At 42.4% G+C, this 20,786-nt stretch overlaps 1 protein-coding gene across 2 annotated transcripts in view; it reads right to left on the bottom strand.

Moving 5' to 3' along the window:
* Positions 1–2,863: 2,863 nt before the first annotated feature.
* SYNE3 (spectrin repeat containing nuclear envelope family member 3) overlaps positions 2,864–20,786 on the bottom strand; it is an 83,480-nt gene continuing 65,557 nt past the window's right edge. For both annotated transcript variants that reach the window (XM_074584099.1, XM_074584100.1), the window contains exon 18: positions 2,864–14,044. In XM_074584099.1, the coding sequence (XP_074440200.1) occupies positions 13,856–14,044 (189 nt within the window). In that variant the 3' untranslated portion in view covers positions 2,864–13,855. The remainder of the gene's footprint in view (positions 14,045–20,786) is intronic.

Genomic DNA, 20,786 nt, shown 5'->3' with positions numbered 1-20,786 from the left:
CCCCCTCAGCAGGAGTTTAGGGAACTGGGAGGTTAAAATGGCGGCTGAACCCCCCCCAAGGGCCCCCGTAAAACAGGGGGGTTGATTAAACAGGCTTTTTGGTTTAATGGATGGCTCCGGCTGCAGTGCTCGGGGACCCCCTGACAGGGCGCTGTGAAAGGGCAAAGGGGGACTAATAGCTGCTATGTTTTCCAGCGGCCCCAGCCAGAGGGAGTTCTGTCTAGAGCTGACATCCAGTCAACGTCTGCTCCCTGTCTCTGTTGGCACTTCATCGAGTTATCTCCTCGCAAGCACAGAAATCCCAGCTGATTGAACAGCACATCCATCATCTGGATTCCCCCCCCCCCATCTTTTCCTGTATCGACAGTGCCATAAAAAGCCCACCAGAAAAGTCGACCGCGATCTGCTCTATCTTCCATTAAAAGCTTTTGCAGAGCCACGTTAAGATCCGAAGGCAAGAAAAAAAAAATCAAAACAAACCCCCATACTTTTCCCCCCCGACCCCCCTCACTGAAATGTCAATCGAGGAACGTTAAACAAAAAAAGATTAGTTCTGCTCTTATTTGTTTGTAAAACAAAAAGCATGAAATATTTAGCAGCATTGTAATGTGAACCAGATGGGAATAATGCCGGCTTTCAAGGCCGCTGGTAAGCAGCTCCCTTTCATGCTGCTGCAGCAGTGGGACGAGGCAGGCAGCCCATTAGGACAATTTATGAACTGGACTTCCACAGAGGGAGTTCTAGCAAGAGGTCCACGGCTCATACGGAGCAACCCCGATAACATCTGTTAGGGTTATTCATTGAAGAGGATTATATTACAATCCCTCTTAATACCACGAGTGCTACGGTAAAACCGGATGAGCCTTCAGTTTCATTTGCTCCAGCAATATGTGTTTATCAGAGAGGGTTTTTTCTGCAGTTGGAAACCGAGGCTGCATTCATGGTATGTCAAAGAATGAAATTTAGAAAGCTTGAAATATTAACCTAGAAAAAACCCTCAGTCCCTGGTTTTAATCTCTCATGGCCGTAGACTCGGCTTCTACGTGCAGCATCAACACACCATCAGCCCTTTTCCGTGGAAAGCCTCGCCCCGTTAACTCGCCAGGGCTGAGATTGATTTTATTTAAATAGTTCTCACTCGCTAACCTTCCTCCATCCTTTAAGACTTTGCTAATGACGTATTTTTTTTCCCCTTAATTTACCTAAGCGTATAATGAACGCTTACATCCGAAATGACCTCATTATACCGGCGAGGACTTTTGTGTGGATACGATTTAGTGCACGGGCATGAGGCAAAGGAGAACTCTCTAAATGGAGAGGTTTTAAGCATTCTGTAAAATCCCTGTTGACTACAAGCCAGATTCTTACTGCTGTAAACTGACTTAGTTCCAGCAGCTTCAATGAAGCTACACTGATTTACTCCACTTGAGAGTCTTACCCTATTATTTTTATTTATTGAACTTGCCACCTTTTGCTGCTACAACCTAAACAGATACTTCCATCCTCTAGCAGCGGGGCTGCTATCTAAAACAGGTGTTTCTCCAGTAATATATGGCTTAAGAGATTTATAACTGCCCAGAGTATTTCATTGTCCTCTAAAAGTGTTTATAATAATTCTCATTGACCGTCTCAAGCTCCCACTGATCAGCTGTAGAGTTGTTTGCAGCCTGAACCTGGTCAACAAAATATTAATTCACCCTACAAGCATGAGCTGTTCTATCTATTCTTAGGCACTTTCCTCTTGTCCCTGCTGGAAAACAGTTTTTCCTGGTTTAATGTATAGCATCTGTGACAAAATCAAGTCCCAATTTGTTCTGCAAGTTCCAGAACAGGCCTGATATACAGAAAGAAGCCTACTTTCTGGCTCCACAAAAAATAAACTGCAAGCTGAAAAAATGCATTGCAAAAGAAAAAAAAAAGTAACAGAAACTTCTTTTGTGCACCGATTGTAACCCTTACGGGAATGTAACTGTCCCACCATGATAGCCTGCTGTCCCTACAGCCCCACACTGGTTTTACCCCGTTCTCTTCTGGGAGGGATTCCAGCTGCTGCTCTGATCTTGGCACAGCTATGATCGGCTGAAGGGTTTGCATTTGTACTTTTGGGGCTTAGCGGGAGACAGCTCATAGGGAGGCACAGGACCACATGCTCCAAATACCTGAGAGACGTCAAAGACCTGGATAAAGCTCAGTGTGTTCATAAAAGCAACAGGGAACATAGCCCACAGGTTCACCAAGAAACTGTAGTGGTTTTCCACTCCTCCAGAAATAACTGCCTGTGGAGCCCTTTGATGTCAGAGATCCTGGCAGACTCTGTCTCATAAAGATTCAGGAAAGAAACCAGCAATTACCTGGATGCTAATGAGAGCTGTGCATCCGCACATACAGGCTGCAGTGATTACTCTTCAGAGAAGTAAATAGTGGTTAGACTAACACACTGCTCCCTCACTACGTGTGACTGGCGTTAACTTCAAATCTGAGGTCCTCAAAACACTCCCCTTTGACTTAGCAGGTTTGGGATTGAGGGCAACCCCACAGAGAGAGAGCTGTCAGAGGCCAACACCGTAAGAAATCATACTGAATCGTAATATGATTTAGCAATGCGCGGTAGAATTCTATTCAAACAACTGCATGGTCTTACAGAAAGGCTGACATTTTCTACTAAATCTTACAGGGCTAGAGTGAAGCGGGTACATTCAGCACAACCTTCTTCCAGTGGTCCATAAGCAAAGAGGCAGGCAACAGCAAATTTTACCCTTGCTTTACTTCTTCTGGGTGTTTCTAGGTCAGCCCAAATACTCTGATGGTAAGAAATAAGCACGGCAAAAATGTGAAAGCACCCCCCAGAATAATTTAAAAGTCCTTAAAAAGAAATACGTATGTATTTATTTACTGCATTACAACTGCAACATCAAATACAACTATATTTTCATTACAAAAAAGGACACATGCAGTAAAATACTCTGCTTTTATAATCCGATTCAACACAGTTAATTGGTAAAAGTGGAGCGTCACAAAACAGTCACAAGGCTAGGGCTTGGAGTGATGAATTTCCAGTCTCTTTATCCTACTTGCAAACAGCAAAGCCACATCATATTTTATTTGTCGTCGAGGGATAAACTTTCGGAATAATGTGGCCTGATCACAGAAGGTCCCAGCTGCCCTTAACTCCCAGATGAGTCTTGCAGAATCAGATTTTTTTTTTTACTTGAGAAAGTATTATGCTTCTGACAAGGTTGAGGAATAGACAGTATTTTCCAGGCAGCGAGCAGAAATCCTTCCATGTTACACCACGACCAAGGTACAAACCAAGGGCCTCTGCTTCACAGGTGCGCAGAAGCCAAAGCTGTGAGTGACTTTAACTATTGTTCTGAAGACTGAAATCAGGCCATTTTCTGCAATATTTCACTGCAACTTTGTATTACGTTCCTCTGTGCAGGGGGCTTCAATCGATATAATCTGGCATTTCAGCTTTGGAATAAATCCAGAGGACACAGGAGGAGTCCACAGCGCAGAAGAGAACACAAAATGTTGTCCTGAAATACACAAAATGTAACCTCTTCCCCAGTTAAAAGGCCTCATTCTTCATTACAGAAGGGCCTTATTCTGTCACTGCTATTCATACATCATAGGCTCTTCTTTTTAATATTTCCCGTGAAATTTCATGGAGCACTTGTGAAATAAGGTCCTACACAGTGTGAATACACTATAGAGTCAGGCCCCAAAATGGCACCATTTCTAGGGTGAATTCTCCTGATTTCAGTCAAGACTTTTTAGGAAGTGTCACGTAACACTGTCCAGCCTTTCGAAACAATGACCTGATTTCTTTCCATACATCTTGTGTGACGTAACACTAAGGATGACTTAGCTCTAACAATTTAAATCAAAAACAAAGTCAGTCTTTTTATGCAGCTGCATTTTCATACAGTTTCATAGAGTCAGTACACAGAAGCTTACATCTTTTTGAGATAATTCTAGCAAACAGGAGGATATATATGAAAACAAAGTTTCAAAACTACATGGAAATCTGTAGAATAAAATATATATATCTATATATCATTTCCCAACACAAGCAATTGGCAGTTTAGAAAAATATGATTGTTACAGTCTTTCAGAATCAATAATTGTAAAAAGAAAGGATTTAAAAAATAAGTTCAGCTTTTCAAAAAGCCACCTTTTTAATAAGAAAATAGAGTGGTCCGCGTTCCCCTGAAAAAGCCAGAAAGGTCAAGGCAAGGTCCAAGCAAGACAAGGAGTCTGACTTGGACTTGATATCAGCTGTGATAACATGCACATGTACAGAGACAGCTGCTTGGCTCCAGTATTGTTTACCTTAGAAACGAGCCTAATTTATCACAAATGTATTTAAAAATCATAAATAACATGACAAAAGTGGAACTGGTCCCTGCAAGGCAAATAATTATATTCATACAAGCAAGAAGTGACATCAATCCAGTTATTTTCTTGTGACAGTTAAAAGGTATTTTGTACCCAACTGTTACATTGACCAGCACATGTATGAGCAAAGATTATTATTACAGACCCTGCTATCAGCTACTATACATAAACAAGAAGAGATGTTCATGCTGTAATTGCCTCTAATGTTTTTGTTCTACTTGAATATTAACATTTACAAGAAGCTGAGGTGGAGACCTGAATGCAAGCCAGGATTTCAACATGCAAAACGCACAGGGTTCACGGGAAGGTTTTTTATCCTCCCTATTAGGGACATTTGGAAGTGGATAGGAGCTCTGAAGAAGCTTAAAACCATTCACAATATGACTTTCTCCTGTGAATGGCTTTAGGTTTCCTCTCTGCCCAGAGGCGGGTGATCTAACATGGGACATACTGGTGAAATTTAGATCCGCATCAATAAACCTCTCATTTGGGAGGATTTGCATTTTAGTTCCAGGTCACTTCTAATAGAAGGTGGCAAAATATACGTCAATATTTGCTCATTTTTAAATCAAAAGCAGAGAACAGTTTGATTGCAGAAACTTCACTCCAGGCTGTTCTTAATAACTTTTTAATATATAAATTAGAACTTATTAATTCTGTTCAATGAGAGAGTAAATCCCTTCATTTTGTTGTAATTTCTGTGAAATATATGGGATATTTACTCACCCTACATGGGAGTCTTAGCATCGTTCTTTAAACTTTCTTCTAGCTTGAAACTAAACAAAAGCACAAAAATGGATGGAAGCAAGATTGATGGAGTGTTGGTGAAGGGATCCAAGATTGTTTATAATCCAGCCTTGTTAATTAAATTGGGCCTGAGACAGCCAGCTGCTCTGAGAAGCGAGGACAGGTCCCCCGTAGAAGCACTGTACATGGGTTATATCGCTAGTAAACAACGATGCAGCTTCTCGGTCTCCTACCACATTTCAATGTCAATGGAGTGTTACATCTTAAAAAAGGCAATGACAGAAAAATGCAACACCCGCGTTATTGCTTGTGTGATTGCTTCACAGTGGTCCAGTACACCCATGTAAACAAAAGAGAAGAAGGTCTGTTGCTGCAAGGGAAGCTCTGAGGCAGGGCAGGTGGAGCGTGCCCTCCCCGAATCACCCGATAAACTCAATTAAAAGGAGAAAAAAAAATGGACAGAGTGACACTAATCAAAAGGAATACATCCGCTGAGACAAAAACGACAGTCAGGGTCTTGGAGAGCAAGACAAAGATGTGTCTTTCACCTCCCAGTCAAGCACATGTACAAAACGGAGGTTGGTGTTTGACGACAGACACAGTTAGTCCATGCAGCATCCAAAATACCTTCAGGAACAGCCAGTGCTCAAGCAGTGACTCCCAGGGTCAAACTCTTACAGGGGCTGATCTGGGAGGTGATGGGAAAATCAGCTTGGGTGCTTTTTGCTGTAGAGACCAAAGCCCTAACTCAAAGCTTATTAAAGCTCATTAAAGCTCGTTAAAACACATACCTCTAAACTCTTCCAGCTTCCCTTTAAGACACGGTTTCTCTTAAAAGCTGCACTTGAAAGTTACATTGAAGTGGAATGTCACCTTTCTTTAAGCAGAACAATAATTACACTCCCCATTACATATATACACATACACATATTTCATGGCAATGGAAAGTACTGTACAGAGGCGTTCATTCATATCTGTAGTGAAACCAAGCCTGTGGTGTTCAATGCTTATTGGACTTGACAAAAGAAATAATTTGATTTTGAAGGCGGGGAAAAATAACAGCTCCTACCCCTGAATTCTAGCTGGAGGCCTCCCAGCAAAGCGCTGGTGAGGGCGGGTGGCACTGCAGCCTGCCTTCAGTTTCCAGCCTCTCCAAATTCACCTTTCCCTTTCAACATACAGCTTTTGATGGAGCAAAAAGGAGCTAAAATAAATGGTTTGCTAGAGGGCTTGATAAATGAGTTGTGAAATCACGTTGTTAAAAGTGACCATTTTCTTTTTCCTTCTCCACCCCCCCCTGCCCAAAAAGAAGTCCTGGCTTGTTAGTGTGTATAACAGCGACATTCAAACGCTCCCAGCAGCTCAAGGGTGCACACCATGGTGCACACAGCCCCGGGCCAGCAGCACACAGCACACAGGAGTGCCTACACGGGCCGTGCGAGGATAATGGAGCTGAGACTGAAACACGGGCCCTCCTCACCGATTAAAGGGCAATTTTCTGCATGCAGTAATTGGATTACCCATCAAAACCTGCTTAGAGAGAAGAAGAGAAAAGGGGCTGGGCAGGCTATGAGCAATGCTAATGGCAAGGCTTTCATTATTAATAATTGTTAAGCGACACCCTTGCACTCCCATCTGCAGATGTGCATATTAAGGGCAGTCCCTGAGCCAACACGGAAGGCAGATGAGGGCAGGACATGGCCAGGAGACTTGGAAGAAATGGCTGGCAAGGACCAGAGTCCCCTCAGGTAGTGATGAAGGCTGTTTTGACATAGGGGGCAGCAGAAACAGGCAGAGCATGTGCAGGAGGAACTGCAACAGGGGAAAAATGTATTGAATTTCAATTTATTGAAACAGGACTAGATTTTTTGCTCTATGTATGGAGGAAGAACTGGCACTGGAAACAGTTAAGAGGAAGGTGACAGAAATGATCAAGGGTGTGGAAGAGTTATAACACGAAAAGAAGCAGAAAAGACTGGGATCATTTACTTTAGGAAGGAGACAAAGCCGAGTCTCCCCTGCTCTGATAAAAGAAGGAAAGACAAAGAATGGTCTGGAGAGGGTAGTGCAGGTCTTTCTCCTTCCTTGGATTCAACACACGGGGCCAAAGAAGGAAAATCAAACATTCAAAGCCAATTCAGGGGAATACCTTTTTCACATACCTCGTAAGAAGCATGTGGAACTCACTGCTGTGAACGGCTCTGAAGCCAGAAAGCCCCTAGCATTCACTAAGGCACTGAACAGGCTCACCCCCAAAATCCAGAAGACTAAAGGCAATGCTTGGCATTTACTTGCAAAGGAGCAGAAAACCTCCTACTTCAGTTCTATAATGAACCTGTAATTCCTAAGGACTGAAGAGAGACCTTCATGACTGTCTCTCTAGCTACAATAGCATTTCCTGCATCTTCTCCTGGAGCATCAGCGCCTACCACCTACCATTAATCTGTCACTGAGGGCTTTGATTTAGCAGTTTCTTCTGTATTTAATGGAAAGAAAAAACTCCCAAGGCTCAGCTCTCAGCGAGAGTGAATCACCCTGAGGGGAGCCTCCTTCCACAGTCAGGGATGTGAAACCGCACATTGCTGATGGCCACTGTCAAAACTATGTCCAGCAGAGCAGGACGGCCAACCCTTGCTGCTGTGCCATCGGTCCTGGGTTGCTCTCATTCTGCCAAACCTCCATGTTCGTCTCTTGCATCGAGACATCAGACTGCCTTTTGAAGAGATAACGCCTCCTGCTGCTTCCACTGGGATGCTGTACCTTCACCTGTGCAGTTTCATCTTGCCTACGGTTTACTAGGAGGAGGGTGGATAGATCACAGCTATCAAGGAGCTAAAATGTGGCACTTCGGTAACAGAGGTGTCATTTAGGCTACTGCTTGAATTGGTATATTCCTGATAGATACTCTTTTTCTTTCCACATCTACTAATAACTCTCTGGTAGATATATATTCATATTTTAAATTGGATAGACAAGGGATAATAAAAAAAATCAACTGTATGGCAGATTACTCCATCCTGCTTTATATTTTTTTTGGAAAATGCAACACTCAAGAATTTATTTATTTAATTTTTATCATTGATCAAGTGCAAAATGAACCCACAATTCTTAAACCTATGTGTGCAAGCCAAAAAGCCTTGTGCCTAAAACTTTCCACACAGTTACCCAACACCTACGACTAAGCTGTTTATAATCTAGTTTTACCAATAGATAATTATGTTTAAACATGGCAAAAATAATAAGATTGGTTTCTGAATGAATCATGAATGCCTGCGCCAACAATATTATCTTTAGTATTTTAATAAACTGGTTTCTGAGAGTTGCCAACCACTGACAGATAGATTAATGCAATAAACTTGTAATGGCTCAGAGCAGGTCAATGATCTGAGAACTACTAAGAATATCCTCGACAGCCCCCAGCGACTCTGGAAGAAGCTGATATAGTTCCTTGGGTTAAGGGTCTGTTTTCAGCTGTAGACTAGCAACTGATACCATCCAACGGATAGTAAAGTCTCCAAAAGCAGTTCTTACAGCCAGCTGGGTACATAACCTATGATCTGAAAGACACCTCTGATGCCTGGCAAAGATATGTTTATTGGGGTATTTATACCAGCATTTCTTGAAAGGAAAAACTATTTCTCCAGTTTACTAGGGTGGATAATTTAATTTCAGTCTGCAATCTTCAGTTATTCTAAAATGTTTTGTTTGCTCTGGGAATCTCTGCCATATAGGGGTTTTATTTTTTCTGGAGAAAAGACGACAATGTACTCTCTTGTCAACACAAGTTAAAATAATTCCTGTACATGAACTCAGTCTTCAAATGTCTTTAGTGCTAATGAGATGTGTATGCACACATTCAAAGTAAAACATTTCCTGTTTAATACTGAAGAAGAGATCAGATAGAGCAAAATCCTGAGGTCCCAGAGCAACTGAAGAGAAAATACGATTTCATCTGACGTGCACAGATTACCATCTACCTGTCTAGTGATGGCCATTTTTTGGAGACCTTTCTTCTCTCCCAGGTCTTCAGCTGTCCCAATGAAAAGGATTAAGCAGTAGTGGAAAGCCATTCTAAAAGCTCTCCAAATTATTCAGTGATCATTAGGTGGTTTTATTAGTTAGGCTAGTAGCTTTCTTTTCAGCCGCAAATGTTTCAGTTTAGTAAATATCTCACTCAGGGCAAATAATAAGCTAGTACTTGGTAGAAATCATGATTGCCCTGGAGATTCTGTACTAACAGGGGAATACAATGTTTTAAATGTGTGTGCATAGAACTGAACACGTTTCTCATATGGAGACTTCTGGAGAGGGCATATGTAAATAATATGCAATACAATCTAAATTGCTAGCTTAAATCAGAGAAAGGGCTATTAATAGACGCGTGGCACGATAGCAATTTTCTACCTCACTGTATTGCAGTCATGGAAAATTCTGTTAAAAGCATCTGGCTACAGAATCAATTACAATTTATAAATTAGGCTTGCTTTCACTCCAAAGGTTGGGTTTGAAGTGTGCCTTTGGGCTGTGCAGAATTCTTACTTTAATGCATGGGCACCGGAGTGCAGGATTTTGCCTTCAACACTGAAGGGTCATTAATGTGGTCAACCAAATACTGGTCCAACAGTGCAGGCAAAAGAGCTTGGAGAGACACGTGAGAGCTCTGCTCTGTGAACAGGCTGGGTATCTGCATGCAGTACAGGCTACGTGGCCTGAGCCAGATGCACAAATAATTGACAAGCTCAAACATGTTCAATTTATTTTAGGTTTTAGCACCCTTTGACAGTGGTTGGATCTGGATTAGAGTCAAGTAGTGCAAAGTCCTCAGTTGTGGACGCTTATCTGTTTGGTGCATCCTAGATTTTTATAGCTGAGCTCTAAACACAGCTTGGTTACATTTGGATCTGAGAGATGTACGTGCTGGGGATTTTATAGGCACAAAAGCGAGGGGGTAACCCCCAAATCATGTGTGAGCAAAGATTCAGGCATGAAGAATAGTGCTCAAGATTTTAAGGACTGATTTGGAAATGGTATGATTTAGCTTGTGTTTTGGGGAATCTGAGCTTTGTTCAGTTTCCTGGAAGTTGACCGAGCCAGTTGGTTTTCATTATTCCAATTACTGACTTGATTAATATATACACACACTTCCAGGAATCAGTATCACAAACTTTTCAGAAAAAAACCCAAGAGAATAAAAAAAAAAGTAAATTTTGGATTTACATTTCAAGACTACTTTTGTGATTTTAGCAGGGCCTGTTGCGACAGGACAAGAGGTAACGGTTTTAAACTAAACGAGGGAAGATTTAGACTACATAGAAGGAAGAACTTTTTTACACTGAGGGTGGTGAAACACTGGCCCAGGTTGCCCAGAGAGGTGGGAGATGCCCCATCCCTGGAAACATTCCAGGCCAGGCGGGACGGGGCTCTGAGCAACCTGATCTAGTTGAAGATGTCCCTGCTCATGGCAGGGGGGATGACCTTTAAAGGTTCCTTCCAACCCAAACTATTCTATGATTATATGCTTATTTTTTTTATTCTTTCTTTCTTAGAAAAATCTCACACCTGCATTGGACAGGTGAGATCAATGACATTATGGAAGAGTTAAATTGCTTTAAGCGAGATCAACATCAAAGTCCTGTGCTTTGGATAGTTTCCATTGCAAAGAAGTAGAAAGATTCATCACTTGTGTGAGATATTTAGATTCCTTAAGTTAATGAGAATGGATTTGCTGAGATTTAAAGCAAAAAATTCCAAGATTACAGACAGGGGACTTAGAGAATAAATTGAATGCAAACCCAGCAGCAAAAATGTGTTTCTAATTTTTTTTTTTTTTAAACCTGCCACAACACTGAAACATCAAGGTGACGATGCAGTTGTTCTGTTATGGTCCTCCGTGTAAAATTTTTTTCCCCCAGTTGCATACTCCTGTGTTGTCAAATGCCTCTGTGAACACATAAAAATCATCCAGAGCAGAAAGGCTGGGCAAAAAGAAATCTGATGTGAGACTTTGTGCTTTCATAGAAAAAAAAGTGCCTATCTCCCTACTGATTTTCACTTGTGGCTATACTATTCCTCATTATTTTTACTTTCTCACTGGCATTTTACTTTCATCACCTGAAACAGCTCAGCAAAACCCGGAGAAGTGCAATGTAGCTACGCCACAGAAAAGTGTGTGCACGAGTACACACATCCACAGCCACATACAGTGGGTTTTGTTACTGCCCCTCTTCCCCTACACTTCTTTTCTACTGGCGCATTTAATTTGAAATGGAGACGTGTGTGATGATCAGCTCCTTGCTGCGCAGCCACAGGGGGTTCTTCCCTCAGGGCTGGCAGCAATTTTTAGAGGAACATTGTGGGAACATGCATGGCTCTTGCACAGCTCATCAGAGGAGAGAAGGAGGTATGTCCTCTGCTGAAAGAACTGTTGCAAAGGAGGAATTAATTTGCCCCATTCTCTACCGAATTATAGCTCCTCTCCATCTGGCTCCTTCATGAAAGAACTCACAGGCCTTCCTTCGCTTCCCGTTTAGATGTGAATGCCTTATCGCTCAGCATACATCCTCGCTCCTCACCTTTCTGCTTTCAGCCCCGCTCTGCCTGCTCTCTAGAGCTCTTCTGCTACCTCCCGACAGTCAGGTTTTCATCCGCATCAGTTCAGCTCCTCCTCATGCTCCCCTTTCAGTCTACCTGAAAACATTCACCATCCCCGTTCTTTCTCCTTTAATTTCCACTCTCCTTTTCAATTTCAGCAGAAGTTTGGCATTTTTATCCAATTCTAGCAAAGCCAGTGTAGTTGGAAGTATTATTATGAAGACAGCGACAGAGTCCTGGCGGTGGAAGACCCTCCTCAGAACACTGGTAGAGTCCCTGTTACTTGCCTCATTTACACCTTACTGAAGAAAAGCCGTTTAATATGCAATAGTACCAATACTGCAGCAGGAAGAGGGAACCAAAAAGATTCAGAGATTTTTCCTCCATAGAGCCTGTATTCTTGTCCTCTGCATTCATTGTGACTCCTTTTCTTAGGGTCTATAAATTGTCGGATGCCCCTGTTTATCTTTAGACGGTTGTCTTTCACATCTGCCTGTTCTCCCTCATTCTGTGCCTATAATGAGCTCCTTGCTGCTACGCCTTTCCCTGTTCCACACAAGTTTGCTTCTTTAGCAAAACTTTCATGGTTTTGTTAAAGAAGTATGACTTCCTCCTTCAGTCTCTCAGCTACTACATTATTTACTCACATAACAGATTTAATATTATTTTGGAACTTATTTGGAAAACAACACTGAATACACCATTCTGATACCCAGAAGACAAGTTCCTCCTGCAACATAGCTAGGATGGGAAAAATAACTGTTTCTTTTGTTAGGTTTTTTTTTCATGATTACTATTGTGGCTAAAAACGTGAGACAATAAGGGCTATCTCTCAGAATCAGCACAAAATTTTAGAAATTACCTTTTCTCTCAGGAGTCAATTAGGTAAAACACCACTAAGAATGGTTTCATCACAGTAAAGTGAGAATTGCTTTTACATGAAAAGGCAGTGTTAAAATGTACATTCAGAAATTGGATAAATCAGGCATAAGGTTAGGTAAATAAATGACAAGTTGTCATCATCTTAGAGTTTAGACTATATAGAAATCTATGCTTGACTGTCTTTGATACAATCAGTTTACATCAGTTTAACAAACCATTAATATAAAAACACCCTAGGAAGGAATCTTGTTTACAGGGTTGTATTACTAAAATACTTCCAGACTGTATCACGCTGTTCAGGCTTTATGATCCATTACCAAATGCCTCTTTATAAAGTAAAAAAACCCAACAAACGAACCACAAAACCCCACAAACAAAAAAAACCTCACTGCTTTTCATAGACAAGATCACTGATACAAGGTTTTGTTCGGTGCTCACAAATTTGTTGACCTGATTTTAAAATTTCTCCTGCTATAGAGATGCTAAAAATGATATGTTCATTTTTTCCCCAGCTTTCTTTCTACTGTATTCTGCCTCTCCTGATTCAGGTGGGATGGAGAACACAGTAATTGGAGAAGAAATCTGGTAAAAAATGAGAACAAGAAGAGGCCCACCCCCACTCCTATTGAAGTCAGTAGAAAAATTTCCATTACCTTCTGCAATCCCTGCATCCAGATACTGAAAAAACAGCTCAAGATTTCCAATAGAATAGTCCCAATTTTCCTTGGGCTGAATGTCAACCATGTGATTCTACTGTGCCTGCTCTCCAGTTTGCCCTCTGGTGCGTGCCCACATCTTCTCATACGTGCTCTGACTTCAGTTGTAATCGACAACAATCTGATTTTAAAAATCACCCAAAAAACCTCACAACAAAACCATCATTCAGTATTCCTGGCTGAAAGATGGTAGAAACAGAAACGTTGCAGGATTACCCTTAAACAGTGGATGGTGAATGACCACAGATATGCATTTTTTTATATATATATATATATATATATATGTACATACATACACATACACAATCTCTATATACACATTATAAATATAATAATAAAATATTGTAAAAATATTAATTTTGCTCAAATACCTGATTAACGTGGACTAATCATATGTTGCATTTATGTGACCTATCTGGTTGGTATGACGGCCTTGTTAGAAGCCCTAAAATCTACGATACTTGCAATTGTTAAAAACAGAGTCTGTATTTCTGACAGTCACCTCGTGCCACGCCAAGAAGTTAGGTTGGAGGTGGGCCCTCATATCTCAGCATCAGGTTGAAGGACCGAGCAAAGTTGTTGGCCCGCATGCAGCTGTAGGGCAGGGGCAGGAGGAAGGCCAGGAGGAGGAGGAGCAAGAGGAGCAGCTGGAATGGTAGTGCTGCCCAGCACACTCGACGCAGGAACGAGCACACGCCTCCAGAGCGCTTCTGAAAGACACAAACCAAAGAGCAACTCAGAAAAATAAGAGACCCGGGGAGGTGCATTTCAAATACATCAAAAGGCCAGGTAGAGGGGCAGAACAACCCATGTTGTCCTTGCCCTGGGATCCAGCCTGGGTGCTTGGTACGCTGCAGCTGACTGAAGCTGGTGCTTAAACAATTTCTTTTAGGAGAATATTTCACTCTCCTCAAGAATTCATTGCTGCAAACTGTTGTCTTCTAGAAGGAAAACACTGCTGATTTTCCAGCAAAAGAAAACAATTGTCCCCAAGTCCATTTTGCAGTTATAAAGTGGTGGTTGCAAATGCTCATGCCAAAGCTGCCGACTGGTCGCCTCACCATCAGCATACGGCACAGAAGCACCAGTAACTCTCCTGTCAGTAAAATGAGAGAGCCGATGCCTGGAAGAGAGGAGCCAGCCTTCTGCTCTCCGTCAGCAGAAAGGAGCTCAGCTTGCAGTTCATCCACCTCACAGCCATCTCCCCAGCTGCAATGGGCTCTTTCGACCCTGACTTTGAGGTCCATGGGGCTGCAAGCCAGAAAAAAGGCCTTGCAGTGCAGCTCGCCTCCATACCTCTTTACCACGCCCATCTTAAACTTATGTGATGGAAGAGAATGAGAGAAAGCACAACACTGACAGTAAAGAGGACGTTAAAGTCACATGTATTGCTGAGCAGCCACAGAAGCAACACACAAAAAAGTCACATTGTGCTTTTCTTTATGCTTGTGCAAATCTAAAGTAGCACAGCTAACCTTATGAATTTAATATGGATTAGTACAAACAGGACAGAACATATCTGGGGCTACAGAATTCAGGAAAGATTAATTAAGAAGTGAGATTTCCACTGTCAGGATTTCGGGATATCTCCTGCCAATGAGCTGAACTATGTGTGGTCCACAAAAAAAGGCCAAGTCAACTATCTGTAAGGGAGTCCTGAAAAAGAGGACTCAATAATCCATTAATTTCATCAAACGTGGATTTATACTCAGAACATTGAAGTAACGCTTAATGCTGCTACAGTGTTAGGTGCCAACTTACATCACAAAAATCAACGCAGAACATCCACTGAAGTGAGACTCATGTTTTCCACAAGCAGAAGTTAATTTGTGATGTTCAAGCCACGGGCGATGTTAGTGCTGCAGCAAAACTAGGGCTTCTGGGCTCTGCTAGACGCCTGACTTAACAGACAATGCCTTTGTCCCACTACAGCACCACCATTAATAGTCCGTGGGAAACATCAGCGGAGAAAATACAGAGCAGAATGATGGCGGAGAAAAGTAATTACCCTTTTCTATTTTTTAAGGGTCTCTCTCTTCTACTGCTTTCTAAATTTCTGTCTCTTGCAGCTCTATGTAAATGCTTACAGAATTAATTATGAAGGCAAATATACAGCTGCAGTTACAGATCATGAGACAGTTGTGTTGTGAAATCCTCCTTCTGTTGTAGTTGGTTTGCTTCCATCAAGCCAAATGGCTGATGAGATTTAATTATTGTTTCAGGCAGATGTAGAGGCAGCAGAGCAACAGCTGCTTGCTCCTACCATTTCTGGCCCACAGTATCAGAGTTGTAACTTGCTTGCTAAGGCCAGTGAAAACTCAGGTCCCGGGACACTGGAACTGTCAGTAGTTAGTGGGCAACAAATTAATGTCAGTTTGTAAGTGGATCTCTGACTTTAAGCACCTTCCCTGGGTAAAGCTAGCATTTACCTTCCACATCAAAGCTTCGCCAACCTGGCTGCATCACAGGACTCATCTGCACATGCTTTGACCTGTTCTCAAACACAAGCCAAAGTACCAGGGGTAAGTAGCTGTACTAACGGGACTTTCCCTTCCTTAGCCCTGGAGCCCAGACCTGAAGTCCTTCATCTCCCCTGGATTTCATCAGCCCATGGGCTGAACAAAACCTGCAGGGCTTCTGTGTTTATAGTAAATGCTAAAACCGCTACGTGTAAGGTCAGCAGCCACAACTTTTGGTCAGAGCCTTCTAGGCTTGGTTCTGCAATGCCATGAAACAGCCACTCCTTGGCCTAATCAGTAGTGGCACTGACAGCTGCTCTTTTCACTGACCATTTCTCATTCTTAATTCTCCATTGCATCCATAATGTGCAGCAATATGACAAATACGTTTATTATAGTGTCCCATCTATAAGGAAAAAAGCCTTTTCCAGGTTCCAGAAGTCATGGACAAGTTTGTCTGTATGTATTAACAGGTGTAGTTCTGTTGGTGGAAGATGAGATTAGAGATACCTCTACCTTGGGACAATTCAAACCACGTTCTTCTACCACTAAGACATAATAAGACTTAATGCTGATATTATTAAAGGGGAGGATCCTGTGACTGACTGTTAAATAGTTCGTGATAGCTGTAAGTCTCAAAAATGTTCTGACAAACTCCAACTGGGAATTGTAAGTCCACCTCTCTCTGACACAGTTGTGAGAACGCCTGCCAGTCTTCCTAGCAGCATCTAAAAGTTTTGCTTTACAGCTGTTGATCCTTTAGTGCTGGTTTTGAAAGCTGCTTCAATCTGAAACTGTTCTTTCATTGCCAGACCAGCTGCCACACCTGTCTTCCCAGTTGCCTCCTTCTGCCTATGAACTGGTGGGAAATGGTGTGCTTTTCCAGTTGTGCTTCACCTCTATTCCTGCCACAGCCCTGCTAATCAGCCACTTGTGTTTTTCCAACACCAGTTCTTTTACTGATCCAGTATTTGATTCAGAGCAGGTCGCTGATTCTACCCTGATCTCTAAAGCAAAGGCTATTAATGCAACACTAAGAAATGGGATGAGATTGAAATGTTATTTATTAAGTGTCTTGTTTGTAGATCTACTGGAAGGAGCTGTAAAATAGTATTGCTTCTCAAAGCTCTTCCTTTAGAAAGACTTAGTGTGAAATGGCTTTATTAACAAGCTATCATTTGCTCTCCTTGGAGCCTTCTGCAGGGTAAGATACTCAGGCTAACCATAGCAGATCCTAGCTTTAGAAAAATCTGCGGAAGGACCTTTGCCTGGGGGCAAAACTTCAGAGAAGGCAAAATATTTTGTCTTTATCTGCTGCTTCTCTCCCACCTGCTTGCTGGGTTTATAGGCATTTGTGTTTGATGAACTTTTGCCTTTGTGGCCCAGCTTCTCTGTTTTGTTTGATCACACAGGAAGGTCAGAATCTTGTATTTCTGACTCCATTTGTTGCCATGGGGATGACTCTGGTATCACAAACATGGTATTATGATGTCTCTGCAGGACTGAAGATGAGGCACACAGGAGCTGTGAGGGTTTGGTGTTTTCAGCAAATTTGCAATGATAAGCCCTTAATATATGAGGGCCCCAACCCGCACACACTGAAATCCATGGGAGATTTACCATTAACTTCAGTGTCTGCAGCAGGATTATGCACAGAGACAACTAAATAAAGTCAGGACTGGGAACTACTTATTCATGGAGTTCAGCAGATACCCTTACAAATGGACACATTACTCATATGCCCAGGTTCTGGTGTTCTTGCACACATGAAACCTACAGCAGTTCTGTTGCTTTGTGCTTGCTGGAACAATTGGTGATGGGACACTTATTTTTTTTGGTGATAGTACTACTAGAGGTGTTAGAAGTTAAAGGATGGAAACTTTGAAGGGGACACAGTAACTTTTAATAGGAGAGATGACACAGTTGGAAAAAGCAGGGAAGGTTTCAGGCACTGACTCTCTCTCTGAGCGTGAAAAAAGCAACACTTCAATTTAGGCCTCTGCTGTGGCAGAGAGATGCTTTCAGGCTGGGGAGGACCTGATGCTATGGCACCAACAGGGAATTCAGGAGGCCAAGGTTCAAACCTCTGCTCTGCAAGAGTGATCAGGACTGTATGAGTCTACTTGAAGTCAGAACCACGCTCCCAACCCTTTAGCACATCATTCTGGGTTAGAAAAGGACAGTCTGACGCAGTTCCACCATTGCAAAAGACAGTTTGAACATTTCATTTCCATGTGAGATCAGAAGGTGGGAACTACAACCCCTGCTACACAGTGGAATTCCCCCATCGCTCCAGCTACTGGCATCAGTACAGCTACTACCCGGCACCCACAGTGCCTGCAGTGCGTGTGTCAGATCTAGGCTCCACAAAATATTCTGAAATCAAATCTTCCTCTGAGGAAAACTGGCAAAGCTCCAGTGAAGTCAACAGAACTTTAATTTCCACCATCTTAGAATAACAGCTGGAATACCTGGGTATCGAGCCAAAGTGTCAGAGACATTTTTGAAACACACATGGAAAAGGAATAGGTTGACATTTAAAAAGAAAATATACTTTCAAAGTTCACCATCAAGGATAAATGTCCTACCTCTTTTCCCTCAAAATTCCAGGACAAGCAAGGACTGTCAAGGGGTAGACGGCTGTGTTTTGTGTAATGCTAAATGCATGCTTGTTACCAAATGAACTGCACTGGCTGTGAACATTCACATTTGTACTTGATTCATGTTGGGGCATTTGAATGACAAGCATCGGTTTAGATCTAGGGAGTCCTCAGCACTTAAATCTGTTTGCAGTTAATAACTCCTTACCAAATGCACCGTGAAAAATCACTTGGATGGGAAACAGCAGAAAAGCACTTTAGAACTTGCTACATAATATTCCTGTGTAAGTTGCTGAAGTGTTTTACTAAAAATCAGTGCACTCCCTGGTTTGCTATTGACCACATTCCAGGATATATGAAAACACACAGTTAATCTAGCTATTTGAGGGAGCAGAGGAATATAGCATCTTATACTGTGCTCATTAGTGGGTTTTTGCTGCTGCTTGTATGTCACCAGCGTGCCTGACAAAAATCATACCTGCACCACTGCACTGTGAGCCAGCAGAGAAAAAAGATTTAGTCTGTATTCATTCCTCTTACCTTAGAGCATTTCACCAAGGGAGTATCCTGGGAAATGCACTGCTGTCTGAAAACCCCACCTCTCCCCATGGATAAAGGGACCAATGCCCTAGCGTCCTACAGACACTGTACAGACAAAGACGCCAACAGCCACGTCACAGAATGTCGCTTCATGCCAGTGCTGTTCCCAGCCCAAGGGTCCTATATTCTGCAGCAACCTGGGCAGATGCAAAGGTACTAAGGCAAGCATAAATAATTTCTCCTTAACATTCTCAGCCTCCAACTGCTTTTAGCTCAGGCCATTTCCTGAGCCTGATGTAGCTTCTCCATCTAGTTAACACTCAGTGAATCCTTCTTCCAGATACTTGCCCAGTTTCCCCTTGAGCCTATACAAACTATACAAAGTCCTCAATATCCTTTAGCAAGGAGTTCCACAGGTCAACCAACTGGCATGAAGAGCAGCTCCCTTGTGTTAGCTTTGAACCTGTCTCCTAGTTCTTTCTTGTGGAAGAGATGGAGAGTCAACCCCATCTACACTCTCTGCACCACGCATGATTTTGTAAACCCCTGAGTTAAACGCTTAGACAGGATGAATCCAGGGCTATCTCCACAGTGGGAATATCAGAACGTAACGGGCTTAAGCTATAGCAACAGGGCCAGAGGAAGTACATCTTAACAGAAAGAACAGATAGGCCTCGGAAAGGATCACCTACATAGGTATCAATTCTACCACTTCGTTATTCCTCTGAGAATAAACAGAGCTGCCAGGCAACAGCAGCTCACCATACGTCCCTTTCATTCTGAACAGGAGCATGCCATCTTCAAGCACCATCACTTTTTTTTGGTAAAGCAGTTGCCTTATCAGTGATATTTTGTCTCAGAGGCCCTGGGTTTCTGACACTTGAGATCCCACCAGGTACTAATTCGGTTGCCACTCACAGAGGCAGGTTATTGCCAACAAGAGGAGATCAGTTCTGAGGGGAGCACAGGCTGCTCTCTCAAACCAAAGCAAATTGGGTTTTTACCTCAGTGTGAGATAGTTTGGAGCTGGGCTCCTCATCACTTCTCAACTTGGAGCCATAAGAATCCCTCTCTAAGATGAGCAACATATTGTAAATCCCAGGTGGTCTTTTCAAGAGGGAAATAATTTGTGGGAGTTGGATACTACTGTCGCCATAGAACTGAGTGTCCAACATGCTCTTGGGCAAAGCTGTGGCTCATTCCCATACACCACAGCAGGAACTAAGAGCTGGATACTGTCAATCAGAGGTTATGTGGCCTCTGCAAAAGGACAGTGAGCCATTGGGTTCAGAACTGTACTTTCCTAAACGCAAACATTGCCCAGGTTAGGGAACCGGCAGTGAGGAGTTAGTAAGGGTGGCTGGGACCCCTTTGAGCCCTGGGCTTATCATTCTCCATGTCATAAAGAGCTACTAGAATGAATGTGCTGAAGGGCGGTTAACTAAGGTCACACAAGCAATTTTAGTTCTGACATTTTCTATCTTCAGATTGCTTTACTTTCCAACCTAACAGTCTTTTCAATTCTGAAGAGCGTAACTGTATGTACATAAATAAGTAAGTATACAGGCAAATTACAGGCTTTGTTTTCTCCCTTAGGGGAGATTCTGTGGACTACCTCAACACAGCTGGATGATAAGCTAGAATCCTTGATGAAGGTTTCATTTAAGAGAAACAGAAAGCAAGGAAAAGCCAGCAGTTTGCATCTGAGGTTTCAGAAGTCACATATAGCAGATATTTCAGAATTTCTGCTGCAAAGTCATTTAGTTCTAAGTACTGTGCCATATGCTACTGTGATACAAACAGATTTATAAAGGTTAGCTTCTGCGTGCATATACAACATGACAAGCTTTTAG

This window comes from Larus michahellis, chromosome 4 (assembly GCF_964199755.1).
Source record: "Larus michahellis chromosome 4, bLarMic1.1, whole genome shotgun sequence".
In the NCBI taxonomy this organism is placed as follows: domain Eukaryota; kingdom Metazoa; phylum Chordata; class Aves; order Charadriiformes; family Laridae; genus Larus; species Larus michahellis.
Note: the sequence above shows the minus strand (reverse complement) of the source record. Positions and strands in the feature narration are given on the sequence as shown.